This window comes from Neofelis nebulosa, chromosome 4, assembly GCF_028018385.1.
Source record: "Neofelis nebulosa isolate mNeoNeb1 chromosome 4, mNeoNeb1.pri, whole genome shotgun sequence".
Taxonomy (NCBI): Eukaryota; Metazoa; Chordata; class Mammalia; order Carnivora; family Felidae; genus Neofelis; species Neofelis nebulosa.
Window position 1 is genome coordinate 147,982,693 of NC_080785.1, and position 22,131 is coordinate 148,004,823.

General features: G+C 41.9%; 1 protein-coding gene across 20 annotated transcripts in view; it reads right to left on the bottom strand.

The window, feature by feature from the left end:
• CACNA1D (calcium voltage-gated channel subunit alpha1 D) overlaps positions 1-22,131 on the bottom strand; it is a 304,187-nt gene that overhangs the window by 122,902 nt on the left and 159,154 nt on the right. For 13 of the 20 annotated variants that reach the window (XM_058726552.1, XM_058726544.1, XM_058726542.1 and 10 more), the window contains exons 6-8: positions 20,933-21,085; positions 20,217-20,413; positions 14,035-14,138 (exon numbers count right to left, since the gene is read on the bottom strand). In XM_058726552.1, the coding sequence (XP_058582535.1) occupies positions 14,035-14,138; positions 20,217-20,413; positions 20,933-21,085 (454 nt within the window). Of the gene's footprint in view, positions 1-13,389; positions 13,494-14,034; positions 14,139-20,216; positions 20,414-20,932; positions 21,086-22,131 lie in introns of all 20 variants that reach the window. The other 7 variants (XM_058726549.1, XM_058726543.1, XM_058726548.1 and 4 more) reach the window with 1 other exon arrangement.

Here is a 22,131-nt window from a genome sequence, read left to right on the forward strand (position 1 = left end):
TTCCTAAGTATTCTAATTTGTTGATGCTATTATAAATATGTTCTCAAATTTCAGTTTCCACATGCTTGCAGCTTCTATACAGGAATAAAATTAATTTTTGTATACTGACCTTGTATCCTGTGACCTTGCTACATTCACTTATTAATTCTAACAGGTCTTTGGTCACTTTGTGAATAGAAATGAGTTTTTGCTTTCTAATCATTCTGCCTTTTCTTTTTCTTGCCTTAATGCACTAGCCAGTACTTCCAGTACAATGTTGAATAAAAGCAGTAAGAGAGGAATGATTACCTTGTTTCTAATCTTAGCGAAAAAAGCATTCAGTCTTTCACCATTAAAGATAGTTATAGTTTTGTGAGGTTTTAGTTTTAGTTTTTTTGTTTTTTTGTAGATGACCTTTTTCAGATTGAGGAAGTTACCATATATTCCCAATTTGCCCAGTTTTTATTATGGTTATAGAACACTGTCAGTGTCATTTTCTATATTTACTGAGATTATCATGTAACTTTTCTCCTTCATTTGGTTCATATGTTAAATTACATTGTTTCCAACAGTGAACCAACTTTGTATTTTTCGTATAAACCCCACTTGGTCTTGAAGTATTGTTACTTTCCTATTGCTAGATTAAATTTGCTAATATTTGAGAATTTTTATGTCCTATTAGTGAAAGATGTTATTATTAGGTCTCTTTAGTTTTGGTATTGAGATTACTCTGGCCTCATCAAATGATTTGGAAAATGTTCACTCAATCAGTTATCTACAAAAGTTTTTCCTAGGAGTAGCATTATTTCTTTCTAAGTTGTTTAACAAAATTCACTTTTGGGATCAAGTCCTCTAGTTATCTTTGAGAGAGAAGGTTTGTGATTTTGAATTCCATTTAAAAAGCAAATATAGGGCTCCTTGGTTTTTTATTTCAAATCAGTTCTGATAAGCTATGTTTTTCAAAGAATGTGCCCATTTCTCCTATGTTTTACCCTATTCTCTTGCTATTGTTTTAATGTCTGTGTTGATGTCCCTCTTTTATTTATAATACTGATAATTTATAATTTGCTTTTTCTGTTTTGATTAGCCTTGCTAGGGATTTATTGATTTTAGTAAGTTTTTCAGAGAGTCCACTTTTGTCTTTGTTTTTTTTTAATGTTTATTTATTTTTGAAGGAGAGAGAGAGAGAGACAGAGTGTGAGCAGGGGAGGGGAAGAGAGAGAGGGAGACACAGAATTGGAAGCAGGCTCCAGGCTCCGAGCCGTCAGCACAGAGCCCGACGCAGGGCTCGAACTCACAAACCGCGAGATCATGACCTGAGCCGAAGTCGGACGCTTAACCGACTGAGCCACCCAGGCGCCCCTGTCTTTGTTTTTTTTAATTAATGTTTTAATATGAAATTTATTGTCAAATGGTTTCCATACAACACCCAGTGGTCATCACAACAGGTGCCCTCCTCAATGCCCATCACCCACTTTCTCCTCCCTCCCACCCCCATGAACCCTCAGTTTATTCTCAGTTTTTAAGAGTCTCTTATGGTTTGGCTCCCTCCCTCTCTTTTTTTGTTTTTCCCTTCCCCTCCCCCATGGTCTTCTGTTAAGTTTCTCAGGATCCACATAAGAGTGAAAACATATGGTATCTGTCTTTCTCTGTATGACTTATTTCACTTAGCATAACACTCTCCAGTTCCATGGCTACAAAAGGCCATATTTCATTCTTTTTCATTGCCAGGTAGTATTCCATTGTGTATTGTGTTTCCTATTTTATTGACTTCTGTTATTCATTATTTATTTTCCACTTACGTTGGACAAATTTTTGCTCTTCTTTTTCTAGATAATAATGTAGCTCATTGAATTTAAACCTTTCTTCTTTAGTAATATAAGGCTTGAAGCTATAACTTTCCCTCCTAGCACTCCTTTAGGTGGACAAGGTAAATTCTGGCATGTTGTATTTTCGTTATTTAGGTTAAAATATTTTATAATATTTATTGTAATACTTCTCCTTGAATTGTAAGTTAGAGTTATTTAATTTCCAAATATTTGGAGAACTGTTTAGACAGCTTGTGATTGACTTCTACTTCACATTTATTGCTGTTAGAAAAAAAACATTCTAAGATTTCAATCTTGTGAGATTGAGTGATACTTTTACTGCCCATATGTGGTCTACCTTGGTTAATGTCCCCTGTGCTTTTGAACAGAATGTGTATTCTGTAGTTACTGGATATAGTGTTCTATAATTATCAATTATCTCAATTTGGTTGATAGTGTTTAGATATTATCTATTTTTAGTGTTTTTGATCTCCTTGCTCTATCAATTATCAAAAGGGGACTATAAGAACTTTCATCGATGTTTGTGGTTTTATCAATTTCTCCACTTAATTTTTACAGCTTTTCCTTCATGTATTTTAAGGCTTATTAGGTGGCAACACATTTGGAATCATCATGTCTTCTTGATGAATTGATCCCTTTATGAGACACCTCTATCTCTGGAACTACTCCTTTTATTGACATTCTTTTTATGTGGTATTAATATAGTTACCACATTTTTTTTTGTTTTTAATCTGTGTCTTTAAATTTATAGCATCTTGCATTTTTATGCAGTCTAACAATCTGTCTTTTAATTAAAATGTGTCCATTTGCATTCAATGCAATTACTGATGTGGCTGGATTTATGTCTACCATCTTGCTATTGGTTTTTTGTTCATCCCATGTGTTCTTTGTTCTTTTCCTGCCTTATTTTGAACACCTAAATATGACTACTTTTTATGATTCCATTTTATCTCTTCTTCTGGCTTTTAAGATAACACTTTATTTTTTAAACCATTGCTCTAGAGATTCACATATGCATCCTTAACTTACTACAGTCCAGCATGAATTTATAGTATATTGCTTCACATATAATGTAAGAACATTACAATAGTAAAGTTCCATTTAATTCTATCTTTTGTGCTATTGTTGTCATATAGGGTTTTTTTTTTTTACAATTATAGTCCCCATAGAACTGTTATTATTTTCATCATCTTTTAAAGAAATTTAGAAATGAGGAAAATTCTCTATTCATGTTTACCATTTTTGGTATTCCTTTTTTTTATGTATATATATTTTTAATCTGGTATTATTTTCTTTAGCCTGAGGAACTTCCTTTAACACTTCCTGTAGTACAGATTTGCTAGTGACCAATCCTCTCTGAAGGTTTCTTTAATTCATCTTAACCTTTTTGAAGAATGTTTTGCTGAATACAGAATTCTGTTTTTTTTTTCAGCTCTTGCAAGATGCCATTCCATTGTTCTATGGCTTACATTATTTTGAAAATAAATCAGTGTATGATATTTCTATCCCCCTGCATATAATTGCCTTTCCTTTCTGGCTTCTTTTCAAATACTCTAGTTTTTATTCTCAGCAATTTGAATTTGATGTGTCTAGATGTGCTTCTCCTCATGTTTCTACTGCCTAGGGTTAATAAAGCATCCTGGACTTCGAATTTATAGTTTTCAAAAAAAATTGCAACATTTCAGCCATTGTTTCTTTAAAAATTGTTTTCCTCTCCAATCTCTCCTTTACTTCTGGGACTCAAGTTCCACATATATCAGATTATTATTGTCCTAAGACTTCATTGATCTTTTTTTCTCTTCCAGTGTTCCATCTGCTATTTTATTCCAGATATTGTATTGCCTCGATTTCTCTGCTAAGATTTGCCATCTGTTTCTTTAATATATCCATCCTTTCCTTCCATTCTTTACACAGGTTTATAGTAGCAATTTCAAAGTCTTTGACTCCTAACTGCAGCACTGCTGTCATCTCTCAATTTGTTTCCACTGACTCCCCACCCCCCTTGATTATGGATGTTTCCCTGCATCTTTTCATATCCTGTGATCGTTAATGATGTGGAGAAACATTTGGGAGAACATCTGGATTTTGGTGTCTTCCCGTAATAGGTGTTGACTTTTGTTTTGGCAGGCATTTAATTAATTGGCCACTTAACCTGAACCTTTTGAGGCTTGTTTTTAAGCTCTGTTAAGGCAGGTCTAGAGTAGCTCTTACTGTAGTAGTAAAGTAGCCCCCCTTTCAAGGCCTAGCTTATCTGAAGTCTCAACTGAATGTCCAATGTATTCATCAAGGTCAGTCCCGTCCAACTGGTCAGAACTCTGTTTCCCAGCATCGGAGGTTTCCAGCAGTTCACAGCTTTCTAAACAGCTGTTCTCCACCATGCCTCGATAGTCTCGCCTGGCACACAGCAGCTTAGTTTATAATCAAGGATTTAAGAGAATCTCTGGTTAGATTTCTGGAGCCCCTTCTCTGCACCCCTCTCCAGTACTCTGCCCTGAAAACTCCAGCTGTCTCGGCAGCCTGCACTCTGCTCTTTGCCTCTTCAGCAAATAGACTGCTGTTCTCTGCTGGGCTCTGCCTCCCCATGCCACAATTCTGAAAGTGTCTCCAAGCAGAAGGCCAGGACAATTGTGGGGCTTTACTTCATGTGTTTCCCTTCTCTTAGGGATCCTAAGCCTGTGCTGCCTATTTCTATTGTCTGGGGAAAAAAACTGCTTCATATATCTTGGCCAGTTTTACAGCCGTTTATGGTAAAAGGTCCACTCTGGAACTGTTACTATGTTGTGGCTGGAAGCAGATTTTAACAGTCTGAAATTGGTCTCCTCATATCCATTCATACTGTGGCAGCCAGAGTGATTTCTCTATGCAAATTTTTCCATTTTGTCACGAAAATTTTCAAATTTTCATAGAAGTAGAAAGAATTATGCAGGGAACATCCGTATGCCTACCACCTAAATTTCACAATTAACATTTCCTACATTTTCTCTGTCACCTATCGCCTATCACTTTATCATCCTTCTACCCATTCACAAAGTCATCTTATTTTTTTGATGCATTTGAAGGTAAGGTGAAGACATCATAACACAGAATAATTTTCATAAAACCCATATAGTCACATACATCCTGCTTAAAATTCATCAGTGGTTCCTTTACCCTTCAGCTAACGACCAAAATCTGTGACATGACCTAGAACGACGTTTACTGATCCGGGTCTTGCTGATCAGTCTTCTTTTCTCCACCCTCCTCTCCCTGTTCCCTGGGTGCCTACCACCCTGGTTTGCTCAGTTACTCCAACATCCTCTGCTCCTTCCTACTGCAGGGCCTTGCATAACTTTTCCTTTGTCTGGAATGCCCTCCCCCAGCCTCCTTCCCCATCTTGCCTGGATATGATGGCGACTCATTCATTCTTCTCTGCCTCAGCCCCTAGATGTCAGCTCTACCCTTTCAATACTCACAGCACTACCTACCTTTCTTTCAAAGAATTTACAGAAGTTTATAACTATAATCTTTGTCTCCTCCATTAGATAAAAGAAGCTTCATAAAGACAAAAACTCTGCTTTGTCTCATTGTTAGAAACCCAGTGCCTAGTAGGTGCTTGGCAAATATATCTCCTACCAGAGGTATGCATTAAATAAGTCATTTTTTTTTCTTAACAAATCTCAGAAAGAGAAGAAAAGTATCTAGCAGGATTTTCTGCTTCTTATTAGTCTGTTATGTTGAACCCAACCAAGCAGTACAGGGTCAGCCCTCAATACTGCCTCCAGGCATATTTTCCTAGTCCAGACTGGTGAGGCACACAGTCATTCAGAAAGCCCTCCAGAGACAGGAAACCCACAATTTTTCTGTGCTCTTCTAGACAGTCTAAATTCTTATAACACTGTGGATCCATATCTTCATTTGATTCTCAGAGATACAGCTCTGAATATTAGTCTTGTTTTGTTTCAGAGGGAAAACTTTTTAATGACACCTTTAAGGGTTTAAAACCAGACACTGCTCAATAACTCGCTCCATCCCTCTACCCACGTGCTCTCATCTCCCACGCCAGGGCAATAATCACTGCTCCCCTCCACTTTGTGCGACCTGGGAAAGCGGACTCGTGAGGCAGGATACATCTGCTGAAATATTAAAATGAAACTCCAAGAAAGGAACAACGGCTGAACTTTAATAAAGAAGAGCTCCCTGTACTATGAACATACTGGTCTTTGCATGCTGAGCTGCCCAGCTCTACCAACACTTGATCTCTGTAAGCAGTTTTACCAGCCTGCCCAAGAATATGACACGGAATGAAAAAAAAAAAAAAGACGTAAGTTTGACGGTAGCTTCTTAGGAGCAATCATCAATATGTTTCTCCCAAGAAGTCAAATGATTAAATTCATAAACATCCCTCTCATTGTAAAAGGGATAGCAATTATTAATGCCTCCAATTGAAAGGGGAGCACAGGAAAATTATGGCTTTAATTTTGACCATTAAGTTACTGGCAAGTTTATGAAGAGCTGGGTCTGTGTACGAAAGGACTGTAATGAATTCTCTCCCCCCAGGACTTGGAATCAACAGACTAAATAGCCCTGCCCTGCAATACCGATGCCTGCAACTACGTCTCCCCTTCTCCTGGGCTGTACATCAACCACCCAGAGGGTGGTGGAGGGAAGACAGCGGCGGGAGCAGCTGCTGCTTCACACAGAGCTCTCCAACGGCAAAATGGGTGCCCAGGAGGGCACACGTGGCCAGAGGTGCCCCCCTGGTCCTCAGAGGCCTTTGCTATGCCTTATGAAAAAAGGAACTCAGTCAGGAACAGATGATAGCCACAGCTGACAAGCGAGAGAGCTCTACTGAATCTGTTGCTAGTGCCTGGCTGCTGTCCACCGCTGTTGCCAGGGAAACAGACGTCAGCTTGATGGAAACAAGGATCAGCGAAAACTTTCACTTACCTCGTTTCCACCGATCCCAACAGCCATTTCTATGGAAACAGTAGCTGCGAGCCAGCGCCAGAGAGGTTACCACTCACTTGTTAATGTCAGGTGTGGCTACCAGCCTGTGCACTTCAGGTACCATGGTACCAACAGCACCAGGATGCTGCTGCCAGCTACCCCCGACAGCCTTTTAACTCTGCAACAAGAAAGTTCAGTGTTTAAACGTATATATTAATGTTGAGCTTGGTTCTTCATCAGTAAAAGGAAATTTAGTATTCTTCCATTCAAAGCCAAAGTGGGGTTTAATCCCTTGTTCTACCAAAGCCAAACCAGGTGAAGTTACTAAAGCGCCATGGATCTTTCCCTCAACCTTTGACCTCACTCAGGTTACTTCCATGTTCAAGAAAAGAAACATCCTCCAACTGTGTGGACACATCTTTCACATATTAGCCTACTCAAACCAAAGACAAACCCAGCTAAATTATGTGAGCGTTATTTTGCTACAAGTGATCATTAAAGATGCCTCTGTCTGGAGTTCTGGCAGCATGATCCTCATCATCGCTAATTACACAAAGAAAAATCTATTTTTTTTTTAAATCGTATGATCTACCGAAAACCCTGTACCCTCTTTTTCATTTCTAGATTGGACTTCTATGTGCCTTCTCAGTCTGCCAGTCAAGATATGAAATTAATCCTTGAACTCAGTACAACTTGGGTCTGTGATATAGTGGCACCCAATCATACTGGCAGCCCAGTTATCCCATTACCTAACAACACCCCTTCAAGGCTATAAGCAACCCAACTACTCTTCTAAGACGAGATATACCAGAGGAGTATGTATAGAAGAAATTCTAGTGTTCATTTTCAATCAGCAGATGCTGGTGAAGTGTTGAATGAGAGCAAAATCTAATCCCAGTCATGAATAATTTATATATTTATGCCTATTCCCAGAGGTTATGTCTCCACTTAGAAAATATTCACAAGTGATACAACTATCATCTCCCTGCTATGTTTTGTCTCCTGAGCCAACATTCAAGGGGAGGAAATCAGAGGCAATCTCTGACCTACCATGGCTCATGACAGTATGAATTCAAATGGACTAGGGTGCAAATGATGGTGCCCCAAACCTGATCCTATTCCGCAAAATCTTGATATAACACAGTTCATACTCCACCACTACCACTACCTCTCCCTCCCCATTCTCTTTATACTTCTATTTCTTAGTGAAATAGCCATGCCTGAGTCTTTGTGTAGACCCTGCGATTCGATGGAACTAGAATGGGATGGAAAGACCTCAATGGTAAAACTCAGAATGATCCATTGGTTTGAAAATGGAGAGGGGAAATGTTTATAGCAGCACTCTCAACAATAGCCAAATTATGGAAAGAGCCTAAATGTCCATCAACTGATGAATGGATAAAGAAATTGTGGTTTATATACACAATGGAGTACTACATGGCAATGAGAAAGAATGAAATATGGCCCTTTGTTGCAACGTGGATGGAACTGGAGAGTGTGATGCTAAGTGAAATAAGCCATACAGAGAAAGATACCATATGTGTTTACTCTTATGTGGATCCTGAGAAACTTAAAAGAAGACCATGGGGGAGGGGAAGGAAAAAAAAAAAAGAGGTTAGAGTGGGAGAGAGCCAAAGCATAAGAGACTCTTAAAAACTGAGAACAAACTGAGGGCTGATGGGGGGTGGGAGGGAGGGGAGGGTGGGTGATGGATATGGAGGAGGGCACCTGTTGGGATGAGCACTGGGTGTTGTATGGAAACCAATTTGACAAAAAATTTCATGTATTTAAAAAAAAAAAGAAAACGGAGAGGGGAAAGTGGGTGATGGGCAGTGAAGAGGGCACCTATTGGGATGAGCACTGGGTGTTGTATGGAAACCAATTTGACAATATATTATATTTAATATATAAGAAAGAAAATGGCCCTTGCTTTTCTACAATGTTTCACCTCATCCATGTTCCCTCAAAAACTTCTGAAGTTAAGATAAACAGGCCTCTAGTAATATAAAATTGGATCAGTGATTTAAAAAGATACCTGTGATCTGGTAAACTGAAACTTATTGGGACACAAAGAACACAGATTAATTTAGAGATAAAGGACTTTGAATGTACAGATGTGGGCTGGGTTTACATTCAATCTTAGGTCACGAAACCTAATTTACAAAGAATATTCTAACAGACAAAGCCTGTTTAAGAAAGTGTTTCAAATATTTTCCCTAAGATGTTGACAAAACCAAAGCTTTGAATTCATAGATGAGTTAAAAATGATTTTAATCTGTTCCTTAAAGCAGACCCAGGAGGTGGTTTATGTAATAATATCCTTCAGTAATCATTGGCTTACGTCATTATATATACACGTGTGTATGCAATAAAACACTTAAAAATATTCTAGAACTTTGACTTTCCACTGAAGCAAGCCAATCTCGGTCAATTATTATTAGTTTAAAAGGGTTGGGTTGATTAGATTTTTCTTGCATCAAATCACATTTTATATACTCTCACTCAAGCCACCACAGTAACAAAGAGCAAGTATGCTACGCTCTAGCTCACTGAATCCTCGAGCAACAAAATGTGGTTGGTATTATTAACTCCATTGCACAGACCAGGAAAGTGAGGCTCAAATAGATAAGTAATTTGCCCCAAATCTCACAGTCGGTAAAAGGTAGAGCAAAGAATCAAGTCTTGGCTATCTAACTCTAAAGCCAGTCTGATTAACTACGATGCTACAGAAATACCATGCCCCCAAATTTGTGAAAAAAAAAATCACTGTCAGAGAGAACTTGAGTCACAACCATTTGGAACTGCAAAATTAGCTGACAAAGAACCTCCAAGGCTTCTGTTTGAGGGGGCGCAAAGTACAGAATTAATGTGTATACAAAGCTCATTTCTCTTGGTCACTTTATGGGAAATCCAGAAAATGGTACACTTTAATTTCCAAAGAGCCCCTGTGTCTATTCCCACTTCACCCAGAAAGGGGACTAGGATTTAGGTCCATGGATTTAGGATGAAGACACATTCAATGAGTAAAATCCTTAACTTCCACATTCATTACCAGATATAAAACCAGTCACCCTATAGGGAAAGCTGCAGGATGGGACCATCTGTATTTGAGGGACTAAGAGATGGAAGCTCAGGGTTACAAGTAAAGTCCCCAGAGTTGGTGTGTGACAATGGCAGGACCAGAACCCAGGTCTTCTCATCTACCAATCTCTTCTTGGGGGCCTGAACCACACCTTGGGGGCCGTACCACAGGTATGCCTGGCATCGGGTGGGTCTTGCAGGGGAAGAGGTGAATCCACAGCCCGGGACCACCATTCTTCCCCCTGAGAATCTGGCAGGGATTCTAAAGAAACAAAGCACTGGAACACCAATAGTCCTCTTATTTTGCCTGTTTACTGACAAAAACCTCAAAAAGGACAAGAAGTTAAATGAACAATTTTAAAAGTAAAAAAAAAAAAATCACCAATCTTCTAAAACAAACAAACAAAAAAACAAAAAAACCATCATGAGAAGAGACATAATCTGCCTGACTTCTAGACTTACATGAGACATTCTTTCCAATCCCTGGTCATAACGGGACCATCTCCGCAGTGACAACTTCATGTAAAATTGCAACATGAGCTAGAGACATTCCTGGCTCCCCTGCCCCAACCCCCCATAGAACACTGTCGTCAGAGAGCAAAGTCTTCATCTGTGTTCACGCTTGGTTACACAGGGTGTACAGTTCATAAACTTCATACTCACCTTGAGAAAAGGAGCTGTTGTAAAACCAAAGATTTTTCCAAAGCTTAGAATGCTTTACAAATGTACCAACACCAGATCGGGTGTGCAGATTAAAATCAGTTCACGAACACAATAGGATGGCATGGCCACATGAAAAAAGAAAAAGCCAAGTAGCAGAAACAAGTATTTCCAAGTAGTTAACAGACTTAAAGACACACAAGCATCATTTAGCGATCCTTCACCAGAAGGCAATAGCATGGTCTTAAGTTTCTAAAACGGGAGGCTTTTAATTCAGTGCTTTAAGGATTACATGTGTGCTGGTCTGGTGGTCCCTAAGGGGCTATGCAACGGAAGTCATCTTGCTTTTAATATTTACATCCCTCTGGTTTTGTGATCCCATTAGCGTTCCCTAAAAAAAAAAAAATCGTGAAGAACTCTAAGGTTGAAGCAAATTTTTAAAAATTTCACAAGAAAATGCATACGAATGACTTCTTTTGATTTTTTGATTTTTGATTTTGTTGCTTTGGGGACCAGTCAAGGGGGAGTCGCTGGGCAGAGGAGTGGGGAATTGTTGGGGAGGTGGGAGCATGTCCGTCATCATCGGTCTTCCCCCGCAGACGCCTTATCGCCTTTCAAGAGCCAGTTCACAGACATGCAGTCTTCACAGCCCCTTGGTCTACACCCCTGCTCCAGCTCTGCCATCCTGCACTGCTTGACAGTCTGCCCACCAGACAACGGAAGCCTGAGCCCAGAGCCTCTGTGTCTTAGACACCTGGCTTGCCTAGCCTCTGGCTCAGCAGGAAATGCTAGGCAAACTCGCGAGCATGACTAAAGGCTCTGCCCTGCAGCCTCGGTTCTCACTTTACACCGGGTACCTCTCCACACTACCTTCCAGAGTGGCCTCATGCTGGAGACCCCTCAGCGTGCGGCCCTTAGGAGCTGGGGCACAGCATGAAGGGACTGTGGAAATCACTGGGAAGTCTTGGATTTTAAAAATTCACATGCCATTGCATTCTCCTTCAGAAGGGATGTAGTTTTGCTTCGATACAAAAATGTTTTAAAATTACTTATTGTTTTCCCTAGAATATATCCCAGTAACCTGGTTGTTCCATGAGCGTGTACTGTTTTTATCCTCCATAGGGGTCAACATTTAATGCCCACCATTATAATAAGGAGCGCCTCCTCCCATCTTTTCCTCCCCCCCCCCCCCCCCCCCCCGCCGTTTTGAGCTGCTTCATCACAGCTGGGCGATGGCTCCTGCTCCGGGAAGCTCAGAGATAAGGCATGTCACTGGCACTGTTAAAATTAGTCGTTTCCATGGCCTCAGTCAGTTTGGTTGAACTTGGGAGACGTGGGGCGCCAAGGACTGCAGCACGGAGTTGCTGTTAACCCTGTGTGGGCTGTTCCTGACGCAAAACCAGAGCTGTGCTGTTTCTCCAGGGATAAATTCCACCCTTCTAAGCCCAATGCTAACCTGAGTCCACAGAGACTCATCAGGATGAAAGCACTTTTAAAGTGTTCAAACTTTAAAACAAGGGCTTGCAGGGCCATTCATCGGTAGACAGAAGGAAGCTTTGCTGGGAGTGGATGATGCTGTCATACCCTCAACTCAACCCAGTCCCCACTCCCCTCACCGGGCCATCTCTTGAGGGGGTCCTCCCGCCACAGCATGCATCCATGGTGTAAAACTGACCACATATATTATCCCCTGAAGACAGGCAGGGCAGTTTAGAGGGTAGATGAGGAAAGGAAGCAGAGGTGAAGGACAAGCTGTGAGCCCTGCTCTGGAAAAGGCAGTGTTCAGAGAGATGCAACACAGGATTCCTCAGGGACTCAGCATTCCACAAAGGCATCGTACCCCCCGCCCCCCACCTGAGACACAGGCTTGGGAAGAAGAAGATAAAACAGGTGAGGATACACTCACGTGGGATCAAGTGTACCACCTCAAGTATTTCCTGAGGATGTGTGAGTGCAGTGGGTAACAAAGGCTCTTCCAGGGGGAGATGGGCACCCCCGGCCCCCAGCAGCGGTTATGTTCAGAAGCAGCTTCTGGGAGAGCCCAGACAGCCCCTTCTCCCTTCTAGGGGTGCTCCCCTTTCTGGGTGTCTGCGGGTGGGGAGGATACAGAGTCACCCGAGGGGCTTCGGACAGCATCTCCAAGTATGGGCAGGGCAGAGCCCAGGAATACCAGGATCCCCTTCCAGAGCCAGCCTCCACTCTCTACAGAGACTCCTCTCCATGGGAAGTCATCCACTAAGTGGGGGCAGCAAACTGAAATTTCAAAAATGGTGACCGAGTGGCAGGGACTATAAGCCCCATAGGAAGTGTATTTGTAAAAGCTGGTCATTACTCTGCATTAAAGATTCCACAAGTTAAGACCAATCATGAATTAGAGGGATAGTTCTCATAATGACAGTAGCAGACAACGAAGCAAATAAATGACTTGAAGGATGTAAGATTTTTTGAAATTGTTCAGGGTTTATGTGCAAATCTAGGTTTATTCCTCCTACTCAATAAAATCTGAAACACCCTGGAAATATTCAAGACACACCATGGGTGATTCAAAAATGCCAGGTTATGTACTAAATGGGAATAAAGCCACGAAAGACAAAGGGCCTTTCCTGGGGGAGACCAAGGCTGGGACTCCTTTTACTCACTTGCAATCCACGTCTGCACATGGACGTACTAATGCACCTGGCTTCAGGGAACTGTTTTCATTAAATTAATAATGTTTGGCAAGCATCAGAAACACAGAACCTCACAGACAAGATACAGGCAGAGAGAATCACAGTTCAATCCAAAAGCAACACACAGAAGGCACGTCAGAGTCCACACACATGCAGAGAAGCTGCGGGGAGCAGCTGGGGGGGACATGTAGAGCTGCCCCACAAGTGGCACCAGCAGAGTGTGCAACATGGATCTGACTGCTTACCCACTAAGGACACCAAGAACCAGGTTAAGGACGAAAAATGAGCCAAGGATGATCAGACTAACAAAATACACCCATGGCCATTCCCATCCTATTGCATCATTTACCTGTAAAATGTAAGGAGATCAGTTATCAGTTATCCATTTACTAAAGAGCGGAGCCCCAGGAAGAGCTGCCAGACCAGACCACTCAGGGCTTTGAGTGAAGACTCGCTCTATCTTGTGTTTTCAGGTAAGGACAAGTTGTGCTGCTGAAATCTACAAATATGGCCCACCAAAAGTCAGCCAGGACCAGTTCATTTAGCTACTGTTTTGTACCAATTAATCTGCATATTTGGATCCAGACCAATAAAGCAATTATAAGTGTATCTCATTTTAGGACAAAGGGCAGGCAATGGAATCTATTTAAATCCCAAGCAACAATGCTGATTAATTTCTGGTCAATAACCATTCCATAGCTTTCTTTCATAAAGGCTGGTGAGGTTCCGGGAAGCATCTTGGTTTGGGAAGCCTCAGCAGAAGAGAAAGCATCTCAGAGGACACAGAATGTGTTTGGCACCTACCCGGCCGCCCCCATCTAGCAAAACCTGTGTGGTCTTGGCAACCATCCTTAGGACTCTGCTTTCAAGATGAAAGAGGTGTAGCTTACCCGCTCAATACACCAAGTACAAGATTTAGTACGAAAAATGACCCAAAGATGACGAGACTGACAAAATACACCCAGGGCAATTCAAATCCCATAGCATCATTCATCTGCAAGAAATAAGATAGTCTCATAGGAGCAGGTTAATAAGAGAATCTAATAAAGAGTGAGGGTCACATTAGAGACAGCATTCTATGCATTGAATTAAACATTTACTTAGATTTGAATCAGAGACAACAGTAGCCAAGTCACATTCACTATATATTCCCCACACACACGCACACACACGCGCACACACACAAAGAGTCATCAAAGTTTGGGGGCAAATAACAGCACACTTTGACACAGGCAGGGAAATCAGCTGGAATCTGGCTCTTTCTCACTGGAAACAGTCTTGATCATGGACTTTCAAAATAGATCTTGGTAGAGGACAAAGCTGGTGCTTATCTGGAAAGTATTTTCTACCCTACCCAAGTTGTTAGAACGTCTTGCTTTTAAATTTTGTAATGGTGGAAAAGTCTTAATAGAGACAAACTTGCAACATTTAATTCGGTAAGTTCTTTAAAAAAACACCTAAAATAATACATTTCCATTGGAAGCTAACTAAGCCAAAGAAACCTAACCCATCTGAAATCTAGATTATCTGCCATCAGTGAGTGCAAGCAGGGCCAAATTAATGCAAACAAAGTACTCAGAAGTCAACTAGCTGACACACATTCAAGAGTGCTTTTGGGAATGAGATGTTTCCCAACTGCACCTGAGGACAGACCCAGGAGAAGGAAAGAATCCCTTATCTCCCCCCCCCCCCCCATCTAGCCTTGACCTAGATGAGCCACCTGGGAGAGCTGGCTCCAGCTGTGAGCTGACTGACACCAGGTGAGAGAAAGCTGGTCCAAAGGAACCCTGTGCTGCTACTACTGGAACAAGCTCAAGCATCACAGTCAGTCTTGGCCCCCAGGACAGACTGTCACAGGGGAGGTTTGGTCATGAGCAGCCTTCATGCAGGAGCAAAGAGGTGCTTCAAGGTTCACGGCTAGATGGAATTGGCCAGCATTATTCATTATTATTACATTAGGCAAACACTTCTCTGAGGAAGGAGGTGTTAAGGACCAGTCCAGGGACAGAATGAATGACCCCTCTGCCTGACTTTGCTGGAACACCCAGAATCTTTGGCCAGTAGAACTATATGTAGTCGGGAAGAGTGACCGTTCTTGCCTCACAGGTGAAAGCCCCTTAGGCTTTTAAGCATGTGCTTTCTTCCACATTATTTGGCTCCAGATTTTAGCTTTACAGAATGAGGCGCAAGCATTTCACTATGTTTGCCTCACGCAGAAGCCAAACAGGAAAAGAGAACATAAAAAAAAAAAAAAAAATGACCTAACATCTGTTGCCGAAGTCTAGGGAGAGGACATTAAATCCCTTATGAAACACCTGTTTGGCCACATGAAAATTGATGTGCTTAATAGAACTCGTATCACTCTGCACATCTTACACTGGCAATTAGAGTAATGAATGAACCAGGGCCGTGGCTGCAATTGTTGATCTAATTAAGCTGGATAAACTAATTTCAACAGGAAGGCACAGGGTAATTCTTCCAAAGCAACACCACCACTAAACTTATTTAAAAACTCGGTGTGAGGAAGAGAAGAACCAGGCTGTCCAGTGTAGTGGCCAGAGCCCAGCCTGGAGTCAGGGCCTTCCATGGAGACCTCTCTGGGCCTGTTTCCTCTCTGCAGGAGCAGTGCAGATGACAGGGGAGGGCATGCCCATGGGGTGAGGGAAGGATGTGCAAAGTCCAGGACTCCCAACAGGAGACCTCAGTCCCGCATAGCGCTGGCAAAGTCAGTGGCCAAGTCAAATGCTCTACCAGTCCTCGTTCAGGCCCCAGTCTGCTGTTCCAGGGAATGCTAGGAACGGCAGTCTGCTCCACTTGGGAGGGCACTTTTTTTTTTTTTTAACTAAGGAAGCTTTTAATTTCTTAGGTGTAGGTGTTGGACAGAGTCACATTTGCTTGGATCAGAAATATCAACTGGAGTGACAGCTGTGGGCTGGGGAGAAGGCCACAGCAAAGGCCACAGAAAACTGTCTAAATCTCCAGAAGGTGGGAAGAGAAATGAAACTTAGTATCTAAAGGCCAGTCTTTCTCCAAACAAAACCTTCTCAACCCAAGTCTCTTTTCAGAGGCTAGTATTCCTCAGACCCTATCATATACATAGGACGAGTCAGAACTGGTAAGCTATTCTGAAAAATATCCAAATGAAAATAAAGACTCTGCTTGGGATTTTGTCTGTGTGGTCTTTATCAACAATGAAAAACTCAGCATGAGCTGAAGCATTTCAATTTAGATTCATTTTTGAAAGATTTGTATCAAAGCCATCAGGTAGTATCACCTGGTGCCTAGAAAATAACATTCTATTTAGTTTCCTTTCCCCCCCTCATTTCAAAGGCTGAAATGTACATTCATGTCTTAAATTAAAGACCAACCTAAGGCTTTTTGGTTTTTTTCTAACTGTTGAAAACACTACTGGGAACTTGGTATACTGGTTGGGGCTCCTCTGAGTAGGGAATAAGAGAGAGGCACAGAAAGGCAAGCCCTTGGCCAATGAGGGAGGAATTTCCCAGGCATCTTGAAGGAAGTAGACTGTCAGCGTGACGTGGACTTCCCATTCGAGTCTGGCAGCCAGCACCTCCAGAGGTGTGTTCATTGAGGAAAGAGCCCGGCACTAAGGCAGGAGGCCGTAAATGATTAATACATGAGTAGCTCTTTCCTGAAACCAACACTATTTCAATTTCCTACCTTTAAAGACATGTCTTTGAAGAATGTATTCTAACTGTGCATCTTGCAGATAAGAAAACTAAAGCCCCGAGGGTTCTGGTGACCTACCCAAGGCTATACACCCAGCCCTACCCAGCCTTCATGCTCTTCCCTTGACCTACACCCTGCTGCCTCCGTAGACAACAAATACGTGTGGATCAGATGGCAGCTTAATTATGCTTACGGAACTCACTTTATAAAAGAGCTCCACAAGAACTTTTTTTCCACCAGAAATTGATGATCCCACTCCCACACATCCAAACAGTTCTCTAAGTATGCTTTCCTGTATATTGGGCCCACCTGTAAATTTCTCAAGACCCTGCCAGCCCTTTTCCAGAAATTCTTGAGAATTAAGGCATCAATGAGCTTGAGAACACTGCCTGAATATAAACTTGACAAGATGCAAAATAATCCCTGGCAAAGATTGTGCCCACTATATACAAACACCTGAAGAATTGAGAAATTTTCTTGCAATCAATATTTATAATCTAATCTCCCTAGTTTTCTCTCGAGATGTTCCCTTTCCACCCTAGTTGTTCATAAAAACCGATATTTAAACATGGCCTTTCCACACTGAGGTGATGGGAGTGTACAATGAGAGGCAAGAGAAACTAGCATTTGTTGAGCACCTGCTCTATGCCAGGCACCGTGCTGGTCAAGGATGTTCTGTGCTGGAACACAGCTGTGTATTTTCCACCTGACTGTGGTCCATTCAATATTAAGAAGGCTTGGTGCCTTGGCTCTTGCTTATCTCTCTGATGAGTTAATAAATATAATCAATGAATAATTAAACCTGATGTGTTTCAGAGACCTTAGTGAACTGTATGGGAGATGACTTAGCTGCCCCCTAGTGTTCTACAATGGTTCACAAACCACTGACAGTAGGGAATACCAAGGAAAGAGTGCTGGGTTCCAGTCTACAGCAGGGTCACCAAACTATGACGTGTGGGCCAAACCCAGCCCACCACGTGCTTTTGCACAATGCTTGAGCTAAAAATAGCTTTTTCATTTTAAAATAGTTGGGGGGTAAAAATCAAAAGACTGTCTCATGACTCATGAATGTTATATAAAACTCAAAGTTCAGTGTCCACAAATAAAATTTTAATGGAACAGAGCCACACCCATTCATTTACATGTTATCTACGGCTGCTTCTGTGTGGCATAGGCAGAAGGCAGAATTGAGTGGTTGTGACAGGGATATGATGGTCCACGAGGTCAAATATACTTACTATCTGGCCCCTTACAGACCCCTGGATCTACAAACCCCTGGATCAAGAACCACAACCACTTGCTATAGGACCCTGGGTCCTGTATGTTCAGTGGCCTCTCTGTATACCACTGCTTGGTCTTCAAAACCCAGACTTTCTACAAAGGGATACAGACTGGGATAATGTTGGCAAATTACTTGAGCTCCTCCATCAGAATAAAGATGCCCTGTAATTCACAGAGAATATAATTATTATATTGTCAAATTATTAACTCTGTCATATTAATGATAGAGATAATAATTATGCAATCCTAGGCGCTCCAAAAGCAATGGATACTTTTGTTTTTGGGTGTATGGAGTTTTCTCTCCTTTAATCACACATTAAAGAGTTTTCACTTGCTAGACGACAGGAAAACTGTCAAGAGTCCATGTGCAAAAATGTAAAATACGGTATGAAATTGTGCATTAGTCAAGGCACATTGGATCCGGCACATTGGACAATTCACTCTGACAACAGAGAGGACAACAGAGCTGAGAACAGTCACAGATTTTTTTTAAAATCAAGATGTTGTTTCCTGTACCATTTGCAGGGATGGGGAGGATCAGAGTTTGGGCTATTTGGATGAAGCGTTTTCTATTTATCAGAAACTTCAAGGCAAAACCAGGATTGAGATCTCAACTAATCTAACTAGGATTTGCAACTCAGAAGTTAACACTGACAATGAACCCTTTACCTAATGTGAAGGTCCCCTTGCCTTGGCCATGATCTTGGCTCATCCAATATAATTTCCCTCCTTTTTCCTCTTCATGAAAGACATTATCTTATGAATATATAGACATGCATGCCCACACACACGCGTGCACACACACACACATGCACATTCTCTCTTTCCTAGGACAATAAGAAAAAGGAAGGGAAAAGAGAAACAAGATACAACATGTTAGTGATGCTTAAAACTTTTTACTAAACTGGACTCACGCTTTGGAGAAGAAGATAAAAATATACCTTCTTTGCATAACATTGAATATATAGAGATTTCTACAATCCTGTAAGCATGGTGTTCATTGGTGAAGGGAAGCAAAACCTATTTAAAACCATTGTGTGCTGTGTTCTCTGAAGTTATAAAGGAATATGAAGCCCTATAGAGTATCTACAATGTAGATACTGCCAAAGCTAATTCTCAATATGTAGGCCTTCTAACTAAAGACTGCCCATTCAAGAAAGTACTTTATTACTAACTGCCTTTTAACCAATAATTATTGGAATCCTGATTAATCTCATTTGAACTTGGGTTTAGGCTCAAAATCTGCACATCAGCTGGTTTTTCCCAGCAATCTGTGCCATGGAAAATAATTTCTAAACTTCTGTGAGCTTTTTCAAATTCTACTAAATAAATAAACAAACTCAGCTCTGAGAAATAGCAGTTAAAATACTATTGCTCTTCATTTATAGCAAAGCCTTCTGGCTCTGTCAGGAACAGAGAGCAAGACCTTAGCCAGAGAAAGGGCATTAGTCTGTTTTCATGGCAGGTTGGATGGGTCCACCAGCCCTGGAAGTTTGACATGCCTTTCCAACCCTCTCTGCCAGAGTTCTATAGCTCCAAAGTGAAAGGAAGAGAGAGGTAGGGGCTGTGCTGGGCTAATTTACGGTAATGTTGAAAAGGCAAGAGGGAAACAGTATAAAATAAGGAAAATCCATTTTGGCCTTAAGGCTGCACTAAGTTCATGGGAAGTATGAAAGGGATCCAAGTTATACTCCCTATCTTTTGTTAGGATCTGGTAGAGCAGCCCACCTTTACGTAAAAAAAGACCAAGCCTGTGGAAGTCCAGGGGCCTCTTAACTTGGACAATAGCCCCTGGCTCTCTAAGAGTTTAAATCACAATAGCCTTGATCTTGGGAGTGACCTCAAAACAAGGACTCGAAGGCACACCAAACAGCACTGGGGAGTGAGGCAGCCAATACTACACAGCAGCTTTCTGGAATGGAAACGAAAGACCTGAGGAGGAAAGAGAATGAGTCTCGCTGAGTGAGGAGAGGGTCTGCTTTCCTTCCCAAAGAACTGACTTCCAGGGTTTCGTTTTCAGCTAAGTCTCCAACGGTGCCAACAAATGAAGCATTCTTATCCAAAGAAAGAACATTCCACACACTATCCTCCAGCTGCTTACCCAGTAGAGCACATCTGTCCAGCCCTCCATGGTGATGCACTGAAACACGGTGAGCATGGCGAAGGCAAAGTTATCGAAGTTGGTGATGCCCCCATTTGGGCCAACCCAGCCACTCCTACACTCCGTGCCATTGGCGGCACACTGGCGTCCATTCCCTGAGAACGCACACGGCGCTGGGTCCTCTTCAGCTATGACATCTGCAAACAGAGCACACAGGCTTCACCACTCAAGACACCAACACCAGGAAGCCCAGAGCTGGTAGAAGCTGAGTGCCCTTGTCAGAGCCTAGAACACCTGCCTCCCACCGGTGCTGTCTCAGACTCCCACTTGACCCTCAAGGTCCACTTCAAAGACTCCCTCTTCTGTGGCATATGACATTTAGGTACTCAGAATCCATTGCTCCCTCCTCTGTCCTGACTCTATAGAACCTTTCGTAAGCCTACAGACAACAATGTTAGTGATGCCTCTCATGTTCTAGTTTTGGGGGTACCTCATCTGGTTTGCCAGGACACATTACATAAGAAATCAGGATAGAAAAGGAGATTAAATCCTCATTTATTCTGAACACAATTCACACTAAGAACTGGCTCAGTACATTTACTGGTATATTTGGCTCCCCCCCCATTTTGTTTTAGATTTTCCCCAAACCATGTAAGTTATTGGGAGGAAAATTAAATTTTTTAAAGCTAGTCTAGCTACCATTTTTCATTACTCACCAGAGTCAGCAAAAAAACATGTTTTGTGCATTTTTCCAATAAAAAGTTCCAATCCTATAATAGCATAGATTATGATTACAAATAATACCAAAAGGGCTATGTGAAGGAGGGGAACCATGGCTTTTATAATGGAGTTCAGGACAACTTGTAAACCTGCAAGAGAGAGAAAGAAGTTTGTGAGCCAAGGAGATTCTTTAAGGAGATGGATGGATGGATGGTTTTATATATATATATATATACATATATATATATATATGTATATATATATGTATATATATGTATATGTATATGTATATGTATATGTATATGTATATGTATATGTATGTATATGTATATAGCCTGCTCCATATATGACACATAGTAATAAAATTCAAAGAGATATTTAACATTAAATTAACATTAGGGGCACCTGGGTGGCTCAGTTGGTTAAGTATCCACCTCTTGATTTCTGCTCAGTTCTTGGCCCCACAGTTCATGAGATTGAGCCCTGCATAGGGCTCTGCACAGACAGCATGGACCCTGCTTGGGACTCTCTCTCTCCCTCTCTCTCTGCTCCTCCCCTGCTCACACTTTCTCTCTTTTAAAGTAAATAAATAAACTTAAGAAAAAAAAAGAAAGACATCACTTCTGAATGGGGATAAGACAGAGGACTGGGTAGCAGTGCCTCTCTTGCTAGGGCCCAAGGGTGGAAGAGGATGGATTTCCACAGGTGGGCCTGGGAGAGGGGCTGCTCCAGACAGAGGGAAGAGCATCAGAAGCATGGCAGGTGAGCCAGGCAACGTGGGCCAGGCCAGTGAGTCTTGGTTGGTGGTCAAACAGTGGAGAGAAGATCAGGAAAGAAAAAGCAGATTGCAGCTAGGTAGCTCTGGGTTTTAAACTTGGGTTACAGGGCCAGACTTTTCTCCATTGGCAAAGGCAGACTCTTGAGAAAGAGGAACAAGGCAGTGGGAGGCGAGGCCAGCAGAGAAGTCATTGGGGAGTGCTGGGCTCTCCAGGCAGGACAGCCTGAGGATCAGGATGAATCTAGCAGCCCAGTTTGAGAGGAGGAGAAGGTGCCCATGGAGGCAGGGACTTGAGGCAGACCTGTGCGCCTGAACAAAAACAAGAATGTCAAAAAGGAGGCTCTCCTGGATTGAGGGAGGGAGGGAGAGGGGCAAGAGCCCCCTTAGACCCAGGATGTTTGACGGCGGGCCTAACCT